The 13906-nt window shown below is 34.9% G+C and overlaps 1 protein-coding gene across 1 annotated transcript; it reads left to right on the top strand.

The window, feature by feature from the left end:
* The first annotated feature begins 482 nt into the window (after positions 1-482).
* LOC113511531 (peroxisome assembly protein 12) lies at positions 483-12813 on the top strand. Its single transcript, XM_052895709.1, has 7 exons — positions 483-764; positions 7259-7367; positions 7664-7869; positions 8417-8646; positions 9959-10100; positions 11098-11183; positions 11823-12813. The coding sequence occupies exons 1-7, from the start codon at positions 645-647 to the stop codon at positions 11932-11934; spliced, it is 1005 nt and encodes a 334-aa protein (XP_052751669.1). The 5' UTR covers positions 483-644; the 3' UTR covers positions 11935-12813.
* The last annotated feature ends 1093 nt before the right edge of the window (positions 12814-13906 follow it).

Below are 13906 nucleotides of genomic sequence, written 5' to 3'. Positions count from 1 at the left end.
AGTGAAGGAAAACTTTGTGTTAACACTAGATAACGGGCAACCGTCGTAACAGTAAGCATCTGCATAGTGCTTATTTTATCTTGGTGAGAGAGAGATCTTGAGGCGTTATTATATTGCGGCAGCGTAAATTATAGCCAAAGAAAAAATATAAATAATCGCTACCCCTAAAGCAGCTTAGTAACATTAAATGATAACAAATAGGTAGGTCTGTGTAATTTTTTTATCATAAATTAGTTGCAGTATTGGTAATGGAGAAAAAAAAACTGCTGAGTATCCAGGGCCGAAAGAATATTAATAAAAGAAATAAAAATAACCAAACTGACAGTAAAATAACATCTTGACAATAATGATATAATTCCAGACAAATTATCATATTGAAGACTAGGCAGCATGATCTCTGACCTTAGCCTGTTCCACAACGGAACAAATGTACTAAAAAAAATAATGATATATGATTGACAGCAGAATGACACTTTGAAGTTCAGGCACTCTGACACTGATATTATTAGTAACCTCAAACTCTGTTTTCGACATATAATATTTTCATAAATAAACAAGACGATTATAATTAACAAATTTATATTTAAATAAGTCTTTATCGATTTATTACCAAGTGGAAATATATAAATCAAGTGCCAAACACAATGGCGGTGTACGCAGCGCATTTAACGCGCACTTTGCAAGGTACTCCTTCAATATTTCAAGTAACTGCCCAAGAGGCCCTGGGAACTACAGTCAAACCAGCTTTAAGGAAGCTAATAGAGGTAATATAGTAAAGACAAGAATGATATCTGAATATTAAATTCTATTTTATAGTTTTTTCATAATCTGATTAGCGATAGTTCGTAGTTCATGTTTATGATTAGCAAGAGTTCAAAGACCGGTTGTAATTTTGATTGTTTGAAGATAACATCCTAAATAACCATTCTTTGTTATTGTTATGCATCTGTTATATTTATATTATGGCTTAACATGACTACCATATACCATATATATAGGGTTACCATTCCATCATCACCCATTAAAAATAGTCCAACTATAATATAAATATAAAAATATAAATCATGTTACGCCATGATATAAATATAACAGATTGTAACATATATATAATGTTACAATTAAATTTAACACCCATTTGAACCCATTAAAAATATGATGTACAAGAGTTAAAGTTAATTAACTATATTGTGGACACAGGTGGCTCAAGACATTTCTTTTTTTTTTTTTTTTTTTTTTTTTTTTTTTTTTTTTTTTTCTTCGACTAGCAACACCAACGACAGTTGTCATTTTCAGCTGGCCGTAATAAATAAATAATTTTTAATAGTCTATCACACGAATATTATATTTTCGACATCGTTATTAGTGATATAATAGTGCAATAAGTGTCGATTGTTGTTTGTGTACAATTTGGTAGTGTATTATTTGCAAAAATCGACATTAAAATAGTGCACCGGCCATCTGTCAAACTTCTTTCGTTGGTAAACAACTAATTTTAAAACTATTTTATAACTATTTGTTGGACTTATTCAAAGAATTTCATAATATATACAAGTTTTATAGAAAATATTCACATCAAGTTAAATTGATATTAATAATTGTGAAGTTCAGTTGTTGCGTACGTCGAAGGAAAAAATATACCCACAAAATATATTGTAAGTAATTTTATGTTTTATATTAATGTAATTTGAAGGAAAGGAGCACAATCTAATTCCATTTACTTAATCTTGTAAAATATAGGTCGTATAAATATACCTAACAAAAATTATTCAAAATTTTAACACATAAAATAAGTAAGGTTCAGTTGCTGTTCTCGTTGTGATACTTTTTTTAGAAATAACTCACTTCACTCTCCCTAGTAACTATTCATATATTCAATAATGTCACTATCTACCCGTTCCACAACTGCACGGCAGACAGAGATGAAGCTTAAAGTGGCCCTACAAGAACTTCAGGCATCCAAAGATCTCAGTGACAAGTTGATCAGGGAGAGAGAAGAGAGTGAAGATGAAATTTTAAAAATTATAAATAAAAATACCCAATTAAAATCAGAATTGTCAGAACTTCATAATAGCCATCAGGAAGTTATTGAGCAGCGGGATCAGCTTCAAGAACTAATAAGTAGCTTTCATCAATGTAGTGACACTCATGAGCAAGCCTTGAGGCGTATCACTGAATTGGAACTTGAGTTAAAGCAGGCATATTCTAAAATCAATGATCTAGACACAAGATTGGAATCTCGACAAAGTAATGAGATTAGTAATTTATATGAGGAACTTATTAGTGTTGACTGTGTGCCTCCTTCTACTACAGTTCCATGCACCCATCCTGTTGTAATTGACCTTACTAGTGATACATCACCTAAATTAGGCAACTATAACAGTAATATTTGTATGTTGAGTAATAATAAATTTAAAAAATATTTAAAACTAAAAAAGTTTATAATTAAGAATCGGAATATATTAAATAAGCGTTGCAAAAAGGGACAATTATTGAAAAAAACCACTTTGAATAATTTAAAATTGCATGATTACATTAATAAGTGTAATAATAAGTTAGTGGAAAGCCAAAAGTTATATGACATTGATACAGACTACCTAACTTCAAAAATCAATAGTTTAGAATCTTCGCTTCATGATTTAAATACAAAGTATATTATCTCTCAGAAACAAATCCAGGAGCATATTTTAGCAATGGATGATCTGATTGATGTCAGTAAATACAATGCTGACCGTTTTGAGTCGTTGACTAAGCATTGTACATGTAATCACACAAATATATCAAATAATAATTCAGTTGTAACTGTGCTGGAAAATGAAGTTCAGGGTGTTTGTGCCAGTGACTGTAACCCTAAGAGTAGCACAATGGTGTTCTCTGACAGAATAGGCTGTAACTTTGGGTCTATATTGAAGTATCATCTTAAGGGTGATTTATTAAACTACTGCATGCCAGAAGCATCATTTACACAAATAATAAATAAAATTAAGTCTACGAAAATGAACAATATGACCACAATTGTGTTATTTTTTGGTAATAGTATTCAATTAAATAGGCAGGATGTAATTAAAGGAATTGAATATTTATTACAATTAAATGTGTATAAGATTGTATTGTGCGCTTTTCCTTACACAAATAGACATCTTCATAAAAAAATTAACAGTAAGGTACATTACCTGAATAACTTATTACATACATTGACATGTCGTCATAGTGACATTTTGACATTTTTTGATACTAATAGTTTTATTAGTGATTTTTATTTGACAAAAGATACAATGTATCTTTCTAAATCATCTAAAAATAAAATAGCCACTTTAGTGGCTTATAATATTGACTACATGAACAGTTTACATGGTAAACTTAAACATAAAAATGCTGACATAACAGATAATTCTATTAATATTTGTGACATAAGTACTATGACTGCAGATTTAAACTGCTCACAAAGACAAAGGGAAAGCAATCAGAATTAATAATTGTTCATCAGAACATACAAAGTTTTCCCGGCAGCGAGTTAATCATACAATTATTTTTAGAAAAGTATAATATTGATATTGTCTGTTTCACAGAACACTGGCTTAAAGAAAGCAATATGATGTTCAATTTAAATAATTATAACGTTGTCAGCTGCTTCAATAGAAAGTCAGTTAACAGAGGCGGGTCTATGATAATTGCAAGAAATAATATTAAAGTAAAGGAACGTGCTGACATTGTTAGACTTTCTATTGAGTGTTGTATAGAATTATCTTGTATAGAACTAGAAAATTATATCCTTATATGTGTGTACAGGCCTCCTAATAGTGATTACAATGTTTTTGAAGGGGTGATGGAGGATATTTTAAAAAAAGTATTTAATAGTATTAAAAAAATTATTGTATGTGGAGATTTTAACGTTGATATTCTTTGTAACACACCCACATGTACAAAAATTATTAGTTTATTTCAGTCATTTGATTTATGTCATGTCTTTCATGAACCCACTCGTGTAACTGCCACGTCTGCTACTTGTCTTGACAATGTTTTTTGTAACTGCGAGTATACAGAAAAATTCATAATAAATAAACTTCCTTCAGATCACTGTGGTCAAGTTGTTAAGTTTAGCAGTCAAATCAATAAAGTCAACAATAATAAAAAATCAAAAAGACAAATAAACGTTTACAATATTAATAAATACAAAAGCGCGATTAAAAATAAATTGGATTTGCTGTTACAATCTAGTAATAATCCTGATTATCTTTACACCAAGCTAATTAATATTTTATCCGGAGAATATGAACAATTTTTCAAGAAAAAAGAAGTTCATGTTAAATCTAAATTCACGGAATGGGCAACAGTAGGAATACTTAAAAGTAGAAATATTTTGTTTGATTAATACGATCAAAAAAAATATCGATTTGATGACAAATTCACCACTTATGTAAAAAATTATTCTAAAATTTTTAAAAAAGTTTGTATTATGGCTAAGTCTAATTATTTTAATAAACAAATTAAGCAGTCTTCTGACAAAATTAAAACCATCTGGAGCATTATAAATAAAGAAACTGGAAGATCTAAAATAGCCTGTAATCAATTTACATTAAATTATGATAATAAATTAATAACAACAACAAAAGATGTAGTTAATATTTTTGAAGATTTTTTTGCTAATATTCCGATTGATATTACATCTTCTCTGGACTCATCTCAATCTCGAGCAAAAAAATTACTAGAGACTAATATCGGTTGTTGTTCTTTAAGATTTAAATTTTCACATGTTAGCCCCTTTCATATCATAAAAATATTCAAACAGCTAAATTTAAAAAATACGGAAGACCTTTGGGGCATGTCTGTAAAAGTAGTTAGTTCTTTCATAGATATTGTTGCTCCATATCTAGCCACTATTTTTAATAAATGTATTGATAATGGCGTTTTTCCACATTTAATGAAATTTAGCAAATTAATCCCACTATTTAAATCAGGAGATAAATTTGAGCCAGGGAACTATAGACCTATATCTATTTTGCCAGTTCTAAGTAAGGTGTTTGAAAAGATAATGTTAAATCAAATGTTACATCACTTCAGGGTTAACGGACTGCTTCACAGTCAGCAATATGGTTTCACCGCCGGCAAGTCTACCACTGACGCAGGTGTTGCGCTAATGACACATATTTTCGAATCTTGGGAGAGGTCACAGGATGCACTCGGAGTTTTTTGTGACCTATCAAAGGCATTTGATTGTGTGGATCATAAAACGCTTTTGTACAAGCTCGAACATTATGGTATAAGAGATAATGATCTAAAATTAATGAGAACTTATTTAGAGGATAGGGTTCAAACTGTAGATATTGACGGTGTAAAATCTAAGGGAGCTAATATTAAGATGGGCGTTCCACAAGGGTCAATCTTAGGCCCCTTTCTCTTTTTAATCTACATAAATGACCTTCCCTTTATGGTAGAGAAAATTGCAGATATAGTGCTGTTTGCGGATGATACTTCGTTAGTGTTTAAAATTGGACGTCAAAGTAATCAATTAGACGATGTAAATTGTGCTATGTCTGCAATATTAAATTGGTTTACATGTAATAACCTATTATTAAATTCCAGCAAAACAAAGTGTATAAAATTTACACTTCCTAATGTAAGACTAATAAATACACAGTTATTGCTTAATGACGAAATAGTAAATTTTGTTAATGATACAGTTTTTTTAGGTATAACAGTGGACTCGAAATTACAATGGGGGCCCCATATTTCAAAATTGGCCAGTAGACTCAGTTCTGCTGCATATGCAATTAGAAGAATTAGGCAATTAACAGACGTGGCGACGGCTAAACTTGTATATTTTAGTTATTTCCATAGCATAATGTCTTATGGCATACTGCTGTGGGGTAAAGCAGCCGATATAAATACTATATTTGTTTTACAAAAGAGAGCCATACGTTCTATTTATGGTATGGGTTCAAGAGAGTCATTACGTCAGTGCTTTAAAGACTCAAATATCCTCACAGTTACTTCACAATACATTTATGAAAATATTATGTATACACGGAAGAACTTAGCGAGTTTTAAAAAACTCAAAGACTGTACAAGTAGAAACTTACGCAATATAAATAAGCTTATTTTACCTAAATGCCGTCTGCACAAAATCAGTAATTCATTCTATGGTAATTGCATAAGATTTTATAATAAACTGCCGGAATCTGCATTAAATCTGACAGAGAGGCAATTCAAATCTTATATTAAACAATTTTTATGTAAGAAAGCCTATTACAGGATAGACGAATTCATAGATGACAACATATCAAGTAAATAATTAGTTTATTAGCATACAACGTTATAATTTTATTTTCTCATTGCTTTCTTGATTTAATTGATTAATTTTAGAAATATGAAAGCGTAGCGGTTTTTTGTATTAATTGCCGCATGCATTCTTATGTAAAATGTGAATACTATAACTATCAGATGGCAATTGTGAGTAGCTTTGACGTGGTCTAGTGTTTTGAGTAGTCATGCTCACTAAAATGTCCAGACTTGTGGCGGCGTGGTGGGCCGGGTCATTGGGCTCCCTAAAATATGGTCGAGCGCAGTGATGGCTGGCTCATCCGTCATACTCGTGAACGGGTGCTGCTTGTAGGGACTGGTCTGCTCTAATCACTATGACTGATTTCCTCTTATTAATTGTTTAACCAGTTGGTTATGTATTCAATTTTTTTTTTTCTTTTTGAGTATTTAATTGAATTAGTGCTAATTGGTGGTTTGTATTCACACAATTAAACTTAAAAATGTAAAATAATAATAAAATTATTTAAAAGAGCATCACGCAAGTTTCTTGCTCGTTCTTCTTGTGATGAGACAGCTTTCCGAACGAGCGGTAAATTAAAAAAAAATGTAATGACTTTTCAAAAGTGCTTCAATGTAAGTTTATTTGAATAAATGATTTCTATTCTATTCTTATTCTATTCTTTATGGCCGTCTAAGAATGAGGCCTGTGTTCAAATTGGACAGATAATGGCTGAGATGATGAACTATGTTAGAACTTTCAAATATCACTGTTCTCATTATGTGCATATATATAAAAATATTTTTAAAATATTACTGTTGAGTTGTTTGTAATTTTTTTATAATAAATAATTTTTTTTTAAACCTTTATTTGTTGGGAGGATTTAAAGTAAAAACATGGTAGCAATGGCAAGTTAACAGAGTTTTAATAGCCTTACCTACTGATAAGCTGTGAATAAATATAAAGAACTTGAAAACTAAAAGGTAACTCTATGTATTGCAGTATTTAGCTGAAGTATACCCGGACAAGTGTGGGTGGTGTGTGCCGTGGTATGATGAGTTGTACCTGCTGTTTGATTGCTGTTTGCAGTACCACTACCTCAAACACTATGGTCAGTTACCTAAATAACATAATGTTTTTTTCATTGGCAAACCAACTATTTCAATTATGATAAAATTATAAAACCAATATGGGAGGAATAATGGAGTAAACCCTTGTGCCTACATGTAATATTGCACAATGATTATAACAAGTATGGTAATAAAAGGCTTTTATCCTTTTATGGTTTTGTTATACATAGTTACAAAATATTCAGAACTATTGAATTGTAATTAGAAAGTAGTATTTATAAATAAAGTTTTGTTAACCTTAAACATAATGTAATGAAGAAATTATAAAACTTTCCAGCTGCATCATTCTCTGAGAGTTTCTACGGCCTTCTCAGAGTGCCAACAACAGTCAGCAGTGAATTCAACCCTGGTAACCCGAGGTTACCAGAAATGCTGGAGTATGGCTCTGTGGCCTTGTTGGTACTAGTGCCATATATTAAAGATAAAATGGAGAAGATTGTAGACAGATGGAGAGAGGATGATGAAGATGGGAGATTGGGGAAGGTGAGTTATCTAAAACTAAAGGTGGACTAAAGAAATAGTGACATTACAAGAGCTTATATAGAATCAGATAGGTTTAGATGAAATTATTATATTTATTACTAGATATTTCATGAAATTTGAAAATTTTACATTATGAAGTGACAAGGTTTTTTTATGGCAGCAGTCAATTATTGTTATGTGCCAAACACAAATGGAAGAAATATAGGTTCTCTCAGAAAATCCAACTTCTGTATTTATAAAAAGTTAGCTATAACTTTTTTTCAATTTAAGAATTTAACATAAAAGATACAGACCTAACAATGATTAGATGTTTGTCATTTTTATGCAATACAATCTAAATTTTCTAATCAGACCATTTTCAAATTATTTCCTAAATGACATTAGATCGTCTTGTTTGCAAAGTTTATAAAATTTTTGCATCATTGTTTTCCTATCTTTAATTTTTCCTAAATATATATAAAGTCCTAGCATGCAAACGCAGGTGTTTAATAGTGGAAATAAAAGAGGTACATGTTAAGTTCTGAAGTGAATAAAAACTTATTTGTAGAGTAAACCAGACCGCGCCCGCAAGGCAGCTATCAAAATATACGCGATAGTCCACTTGGTCGCGAAGTCGGCGCGGCTGGTGCAGGCCGCCAGGTACATGACGGGCGCCACCCGGAGCCACTGCCCCGAGCTGGCGCTGCTCGGCGTGTCGCTGCGGGACGCGCCGCTCTTACACAGGGACACCTACACCTGGACGGGGTTCTTCAAGAACCTGCTCACGGGACAATTTAGGTAAGACGATGGTTTATTCGAAAAGGGAACAGTGAAAAATTTTGCAGGTAAATAATACTTACATACCTGCTTCTTTATTGCCGCCGTTTCGACGAGAAGAGACTGCGCGAGCTGCCAGACGAAGATGCCGTTCACTTCAGTTCTATCGTGACCACGACATAGAGCAATACACGTCGAAACGCCGCCAATATACGGGCAAAATTTTTCATCGCACTAAATTCCGATAGTGTATTTATATATGTTTTTTAAAGTTTAAAATTAACCAAGTGAACAATGTTTTATTATATTATTACCAACTTTTACAAGTATCGCATACTTTTAAATCTTGATAGTCTAGGTTTAGATTTTTTAATAGTTTTACATTAAAAAGAAGTAATTTAATATGAGATGTTTATGTGAGATTTTTAGTTTTTTAAGCAATTTAGAATGACAAACAAGCTGACGGTCCACCTGATAGAAAGTGGTAACCGGATGGGCCGTCAGCTTATTTTGCCATTTTAAGTTGCATAAAAAAAATGACACATCACTCATAATTCACTTGCCACTCATACATGACACATCACTCATAATTCACTTGCCACTCGTACATGACACATCACTCATAATTCACTTGCCACTCATACATGACACATCACTCATAATTCACTTGCCACTCGTACATGACACATCACTCATAATTCACTTGACACTCGTACATGACACATCACTCATTATTCACTTGCCACTCCTACATGACACATCACTCATTATTCACTTGCCACTCCTACATGACACATCACTCATAATTCACTTGCCACTCCTACATGACACATCACTCATAATTCACTTGCCACTCCTACATGACACATCACTCATTATTCACTTGCCACTCGTACATGACACATAATTTTTATGTTGGAACTCTTTTTTTTTCTTGGTGAAATGTAATGGGATCTTTAGTTTCTTTTACATTATATTAGAAATTATCAGAATTACTTGATATTTTTTTTTTATTTATGGACCTAGAAATTGTATACAAGCATACTCGAGGGAAATATTTGCGTATATTGCAACACATGGGGGTATCATGAGCGAAACAGTGTACTCTGTTATGTCCATGGTACTGCTCATGTCTATAGGCGACGGTTACCGCTTTCCATCAGGTGGGCCGTCAGCTTGTTTGTCATTTTAAGTTGCATAAAAAAAAATTAATTAAATGACGTATATTTAACATTAACACTAATGTTTAGTATGCATCATGTTCCTTTTTTGGTAAAGTAAGTTGTAATATTTTGATGGTTGTGACGTGGCGTGGCGTGGCGGCGTGATGCAGGGGCGCGGCGGTGTCGTTCCCGATGGTAGGCGGCGCGGTGCTGCGCGGCGTGCAGTACGGCGCCTTCGTGGTGCAGCTGCTGCGCTGGTGGGACGCGCGCGCCGCCTCGCACGCCGCGCTGCAGCCGCCGCCCGCGCCGCAGGTATCACACCCTTGCATAGCTCGGGGAACTGGCAACCGATGGAGAAGAAAGGTTCTTGAGTGACGACCCCGTACGGGTAAACGCAGTAGATAGAATGACGACCTTAAATGCATTGCAAGGAGTCCGTGAATGCAGGTGGCTCAGGATCGTTCCTTATGATAGTCTATTAGGGAGGCCTATATTCAGCACTGGACGGATAACCTGGTCCCGGTGAGGGGAAGGGATTGTTAGTAATGAGGAGGTTAGACCCCATTGCTATCAATGCACCCTATCAACTCTACCTCCACGCGGTTTCCCCTGAAAACCATCGTGACTAATTTATCGTTGAGTTCGTCACGATGGGTTAACTGACTTGCTTTTTCATGCTCACCTAGTAGTATTCACGCTAGTGTATACCGATAGCGCAGGCGGGGTTACCAATCATCCATTAAAAAAACCCGACCCGGTCTGGACCCGGTGAGTAACTGTAGAAGACAAAATGATGTTTGCCGGGTCGGTTAACATATCTACTATTGAACAAACGTCTATTATGGACTCCGTCAACAATTGAGCGGCTTAAATCGAGTGAGACAAAGAAAGCCCTATGATCAGCAATAGGTGTGCACTTTCCTTTAGTCCTTTGAGCGTCTACGGACTTCATTTACGTCTACGGTCCAGAGGGAGACTGTATAAAAGTCGATTGCTTAGGTACTTCTGTTCCATTCGTGTTTCAACCGTGAAGCGGTTGTGTTTGCATGGCTATGTTTCGGTTTGAAGGGTGGGATATGGCGTGAATTTACTGAGTACAGAGGAATAACACCTGAGTCCTCCGGAATGGCAACGCATGGGGGATATCATGAACGAAAAAGTATACTCTGTTATGTCAATGGTACTGCTCATGTCTATAAGCAACGGTTACCACTTTCCATCAGGTGGACCGTCAGGTTGTTTGTCATTCTTAGTTATTTTATACAATAAAAAAATATATAATTTAATATTGTTGTTGTGTATGTTGCAGCCCGATGAACGCGCCGTAAGATGGAAGAACAAGTGTCCAATATGCCTTCAGAGCTGGAAGATTCCCACCGTGCTACCAGTCTCAGGGTGAGTGCAAAATCACAAAGAGCCGAAATCGTAGACAGCAGTTAAAATTTCTTTTTTTACTATTTTAATCTGTTTTTGATGCCACTTTTTTCTATTCTGATTAGGGTATCGTCCTTTATTATCAAATTTGTAACTCTCTTTCATTACGAATTATTTTTTTCGTGTTTATTTTTTATACTATCGTGGTGACAAACAAGCATACGGCCCATCTGATGGTAAGCGGTTATCGTAGCCTATGAACGCCTGCAATACCAAGAGTATTACGCACGTGATGCCATTCTGAAGAATGGCAACACATGCGTAATTTATATATAGATACCCTTTATTGTTTCTTTTAAAAGATTACAATACCTTTACCTCTTTTTTAAAGAACCCCATGCATGTAGTCTCTTGGAAAAACCTCAACAGGGAGCTCAGTCCATAACTAAAACCTTCGTGGGTGTAGGCATAGGGATTAATTTTTTTATTTAAATATTTCATACATTTCATTGTATAGAAGAAGTATAGAATAGCACCCGCCAGCATATACCAATTACATAGGCGGGGTTACTTTTCCATTTTCATTAATTTCCCGGAAGAGCATCTGGCCGGATGTCCCGGGTGTCGTTGGCTCGTGGTATAGTGGTAGTGGTCTCGCAGCTACATCTTCTGCTACGTGTGCATCTCGCGGCACGTGCGCGCGCGGGCCGCGTGCCCCGTGACACGCTGCCCGGCCGCCGAGTCCTCGCTCGTGCGCCTCTACGTCGACTGATCCCGCGCGGACTCGCTGCTCACTTCATCCATGGATGACACAGTATAAGGGGAAACGCTGCAGTGGAAATGGAACATACACAATTTGTTAACTGGATATTCGCGACGTCTTACATAACTCATACTCTGCTTACCAGTTTTACATGACACATCACTCATAATTCACTTGCCATCCATACATGGTACCACTCGGAATTCACTTGCCACTCGTACATGACACATCACTCATAATTCACTTGCCACGCGTACATGACACATCACTCATAATTCACTTGCCACGCGTACATGACACATCACTCATAATTCACTTGCCACTAGTACATGACACATCGCTCATAATTCACTAGACACTCGTACATGACACATCACTCATAATTCACTTGGCCCTCGTACATGACACATCACTCATAATTCACTTGGCACTCGTACATGACACATCACTCATAATTCACTAGACACTCGTACATGACACATCACTTATAATTCACTTGGCCCTCGTACATGTCACATCACTCATAATTCATTTGGCACTCGTACATGACACATCACTCATAATTCACTAGACACTCGTACATGACACATCACTCATAATTCACTTACAGTCTATATAAAACACAACACAGAATCCGTTACCTTATGATGGCTCAGATCGTATTCCACCAACAAATGTACGAAGTTGTCTTGTTATGTAAAATCTTTAATGCACATAATTTACATTTAATTCATTCTTAAGTCAAACAAAGCCACGTACATGACACATCACTCATAATTCACTAGACACTCGTACATGACACATCACTCATAATTCACTTACAGTCTATATAAAACACAACACAGAATCCGTTACCTTATGATGGCTCAGATCGTATTCCACCAACAAATGTACACTTGTTATCTTTAATGCACATAATTTACATTTAATTCATTCATAAGTCTAACAAAGCCACGTACATGACACATCACTCATTATTCACTTGCCACTCCTACATGACACATCACTCATAATTCACTTGGCACTCGTACATGACACATCGCTCATAATTCACTTGGCACTCGTACATGACACATCACTCATAATTCACTTACAGTCTATATAAAACACAACACAGAATCCGTTACCTTATGATGGCTCAGATCGTATTCCACCAACAAATGTACGAAGTTGTCTTGTTATATAAAATCTTTATTGCACATAATTCAAATTCAAATTCAAATTCAAAAATCATTTATTCATGTAGGACATTTTAGCCGCTTATGAACGTCAAATTTGTACATTATAATTTTATATTTACCCTACCGTCCAGTTCGGTATATAGATCCAATTGAGAAGAACTGGCAAGAAACTCAATTGAATTACTTTTTTTTTTTTATTTTATTTTATTTTATTTTTTTTTAACAATTTAATTCATTCTTAAGTCAAACAAAGCCACGTACATGACACATCACTCATAATTCACTTGCCACTCGTACATGACACATCACTCATAATTCACTTGCCACTCTACATGACACCTCACTCATAATTCACTTGGCACTCGTACATAACACATCACTCATAATTCACTTGCCACTCGTACATGACATATCACTCATAATTCACTTGCCACTCGTACATGACACATCACTCATAATTCACTTGCCACTCCTACATGACACATCACTCATTATTCACTAGACACGCGTACATGACACATCACTCATAATTCACTAGACCCTCGTACTTGACACATCACTCATTATACACTTGCCACTCGTACATGATACATCACTCATAATTCACTTGGCACTCGTAAATGACACATCACTCATAATTCACTTGCCACTCCTACATGACACATCACTCCTTATTCACTTGCTACTCTTACATGACACATCACTCATAATTCACATGCCACTCCTACATGACACATCACTCATTATTCACTAGACACGCGTACATGACACATCACTCATAATTCACTAGACCCTCGTAC

Source organism: Galleria mellonella, unplaced genomic scaffold, assembly GCF_026898425.1.
Source record: "Galleria mellonella isolate WM207_F2 unplaced genomic scaffold, CSIRO_AGI_GalMel_v1 utg3070, whole genome shotgun sequence".
In the NCBI taxonomy this organism is placed as follows: domain Eukaryota; kingdom Metazoa; phylum Arthropoda; class Insecta; order Lepidoptera; family Pyralidae; genus Galleria; species Galleria mellonella.
The sequence above is the reverse complement of the archived record's forward strand: the minus strand, read 5'-3'. Positions and strand labels throughout refer to the sequence as shown.

Bases quoted from the DNA above. Each gene is read 5' to 3' on its own strand.
- LOC113511531 (XM_052895709.1), top strand. From the start codon at position 645: ATGGCGGTGTACGCAGCGCATTTAACGCGCACTTTGCAAGGTACTCCT. The intron at 7,368-7,663 runs GTCAGTTACCTA...AAAACTTTCCAG, and splicing joins CCACTACCTCAAACACTATG to CTGCATCATTCTCTGAGAGT. The intron at 10,101-11,097 runs GTATCACACCCT...TGTATGTTGCAG, and splicing joins AGCCGCCGCCCGCGCCGCAG to CCCGATGAACGCGCCGTAAG.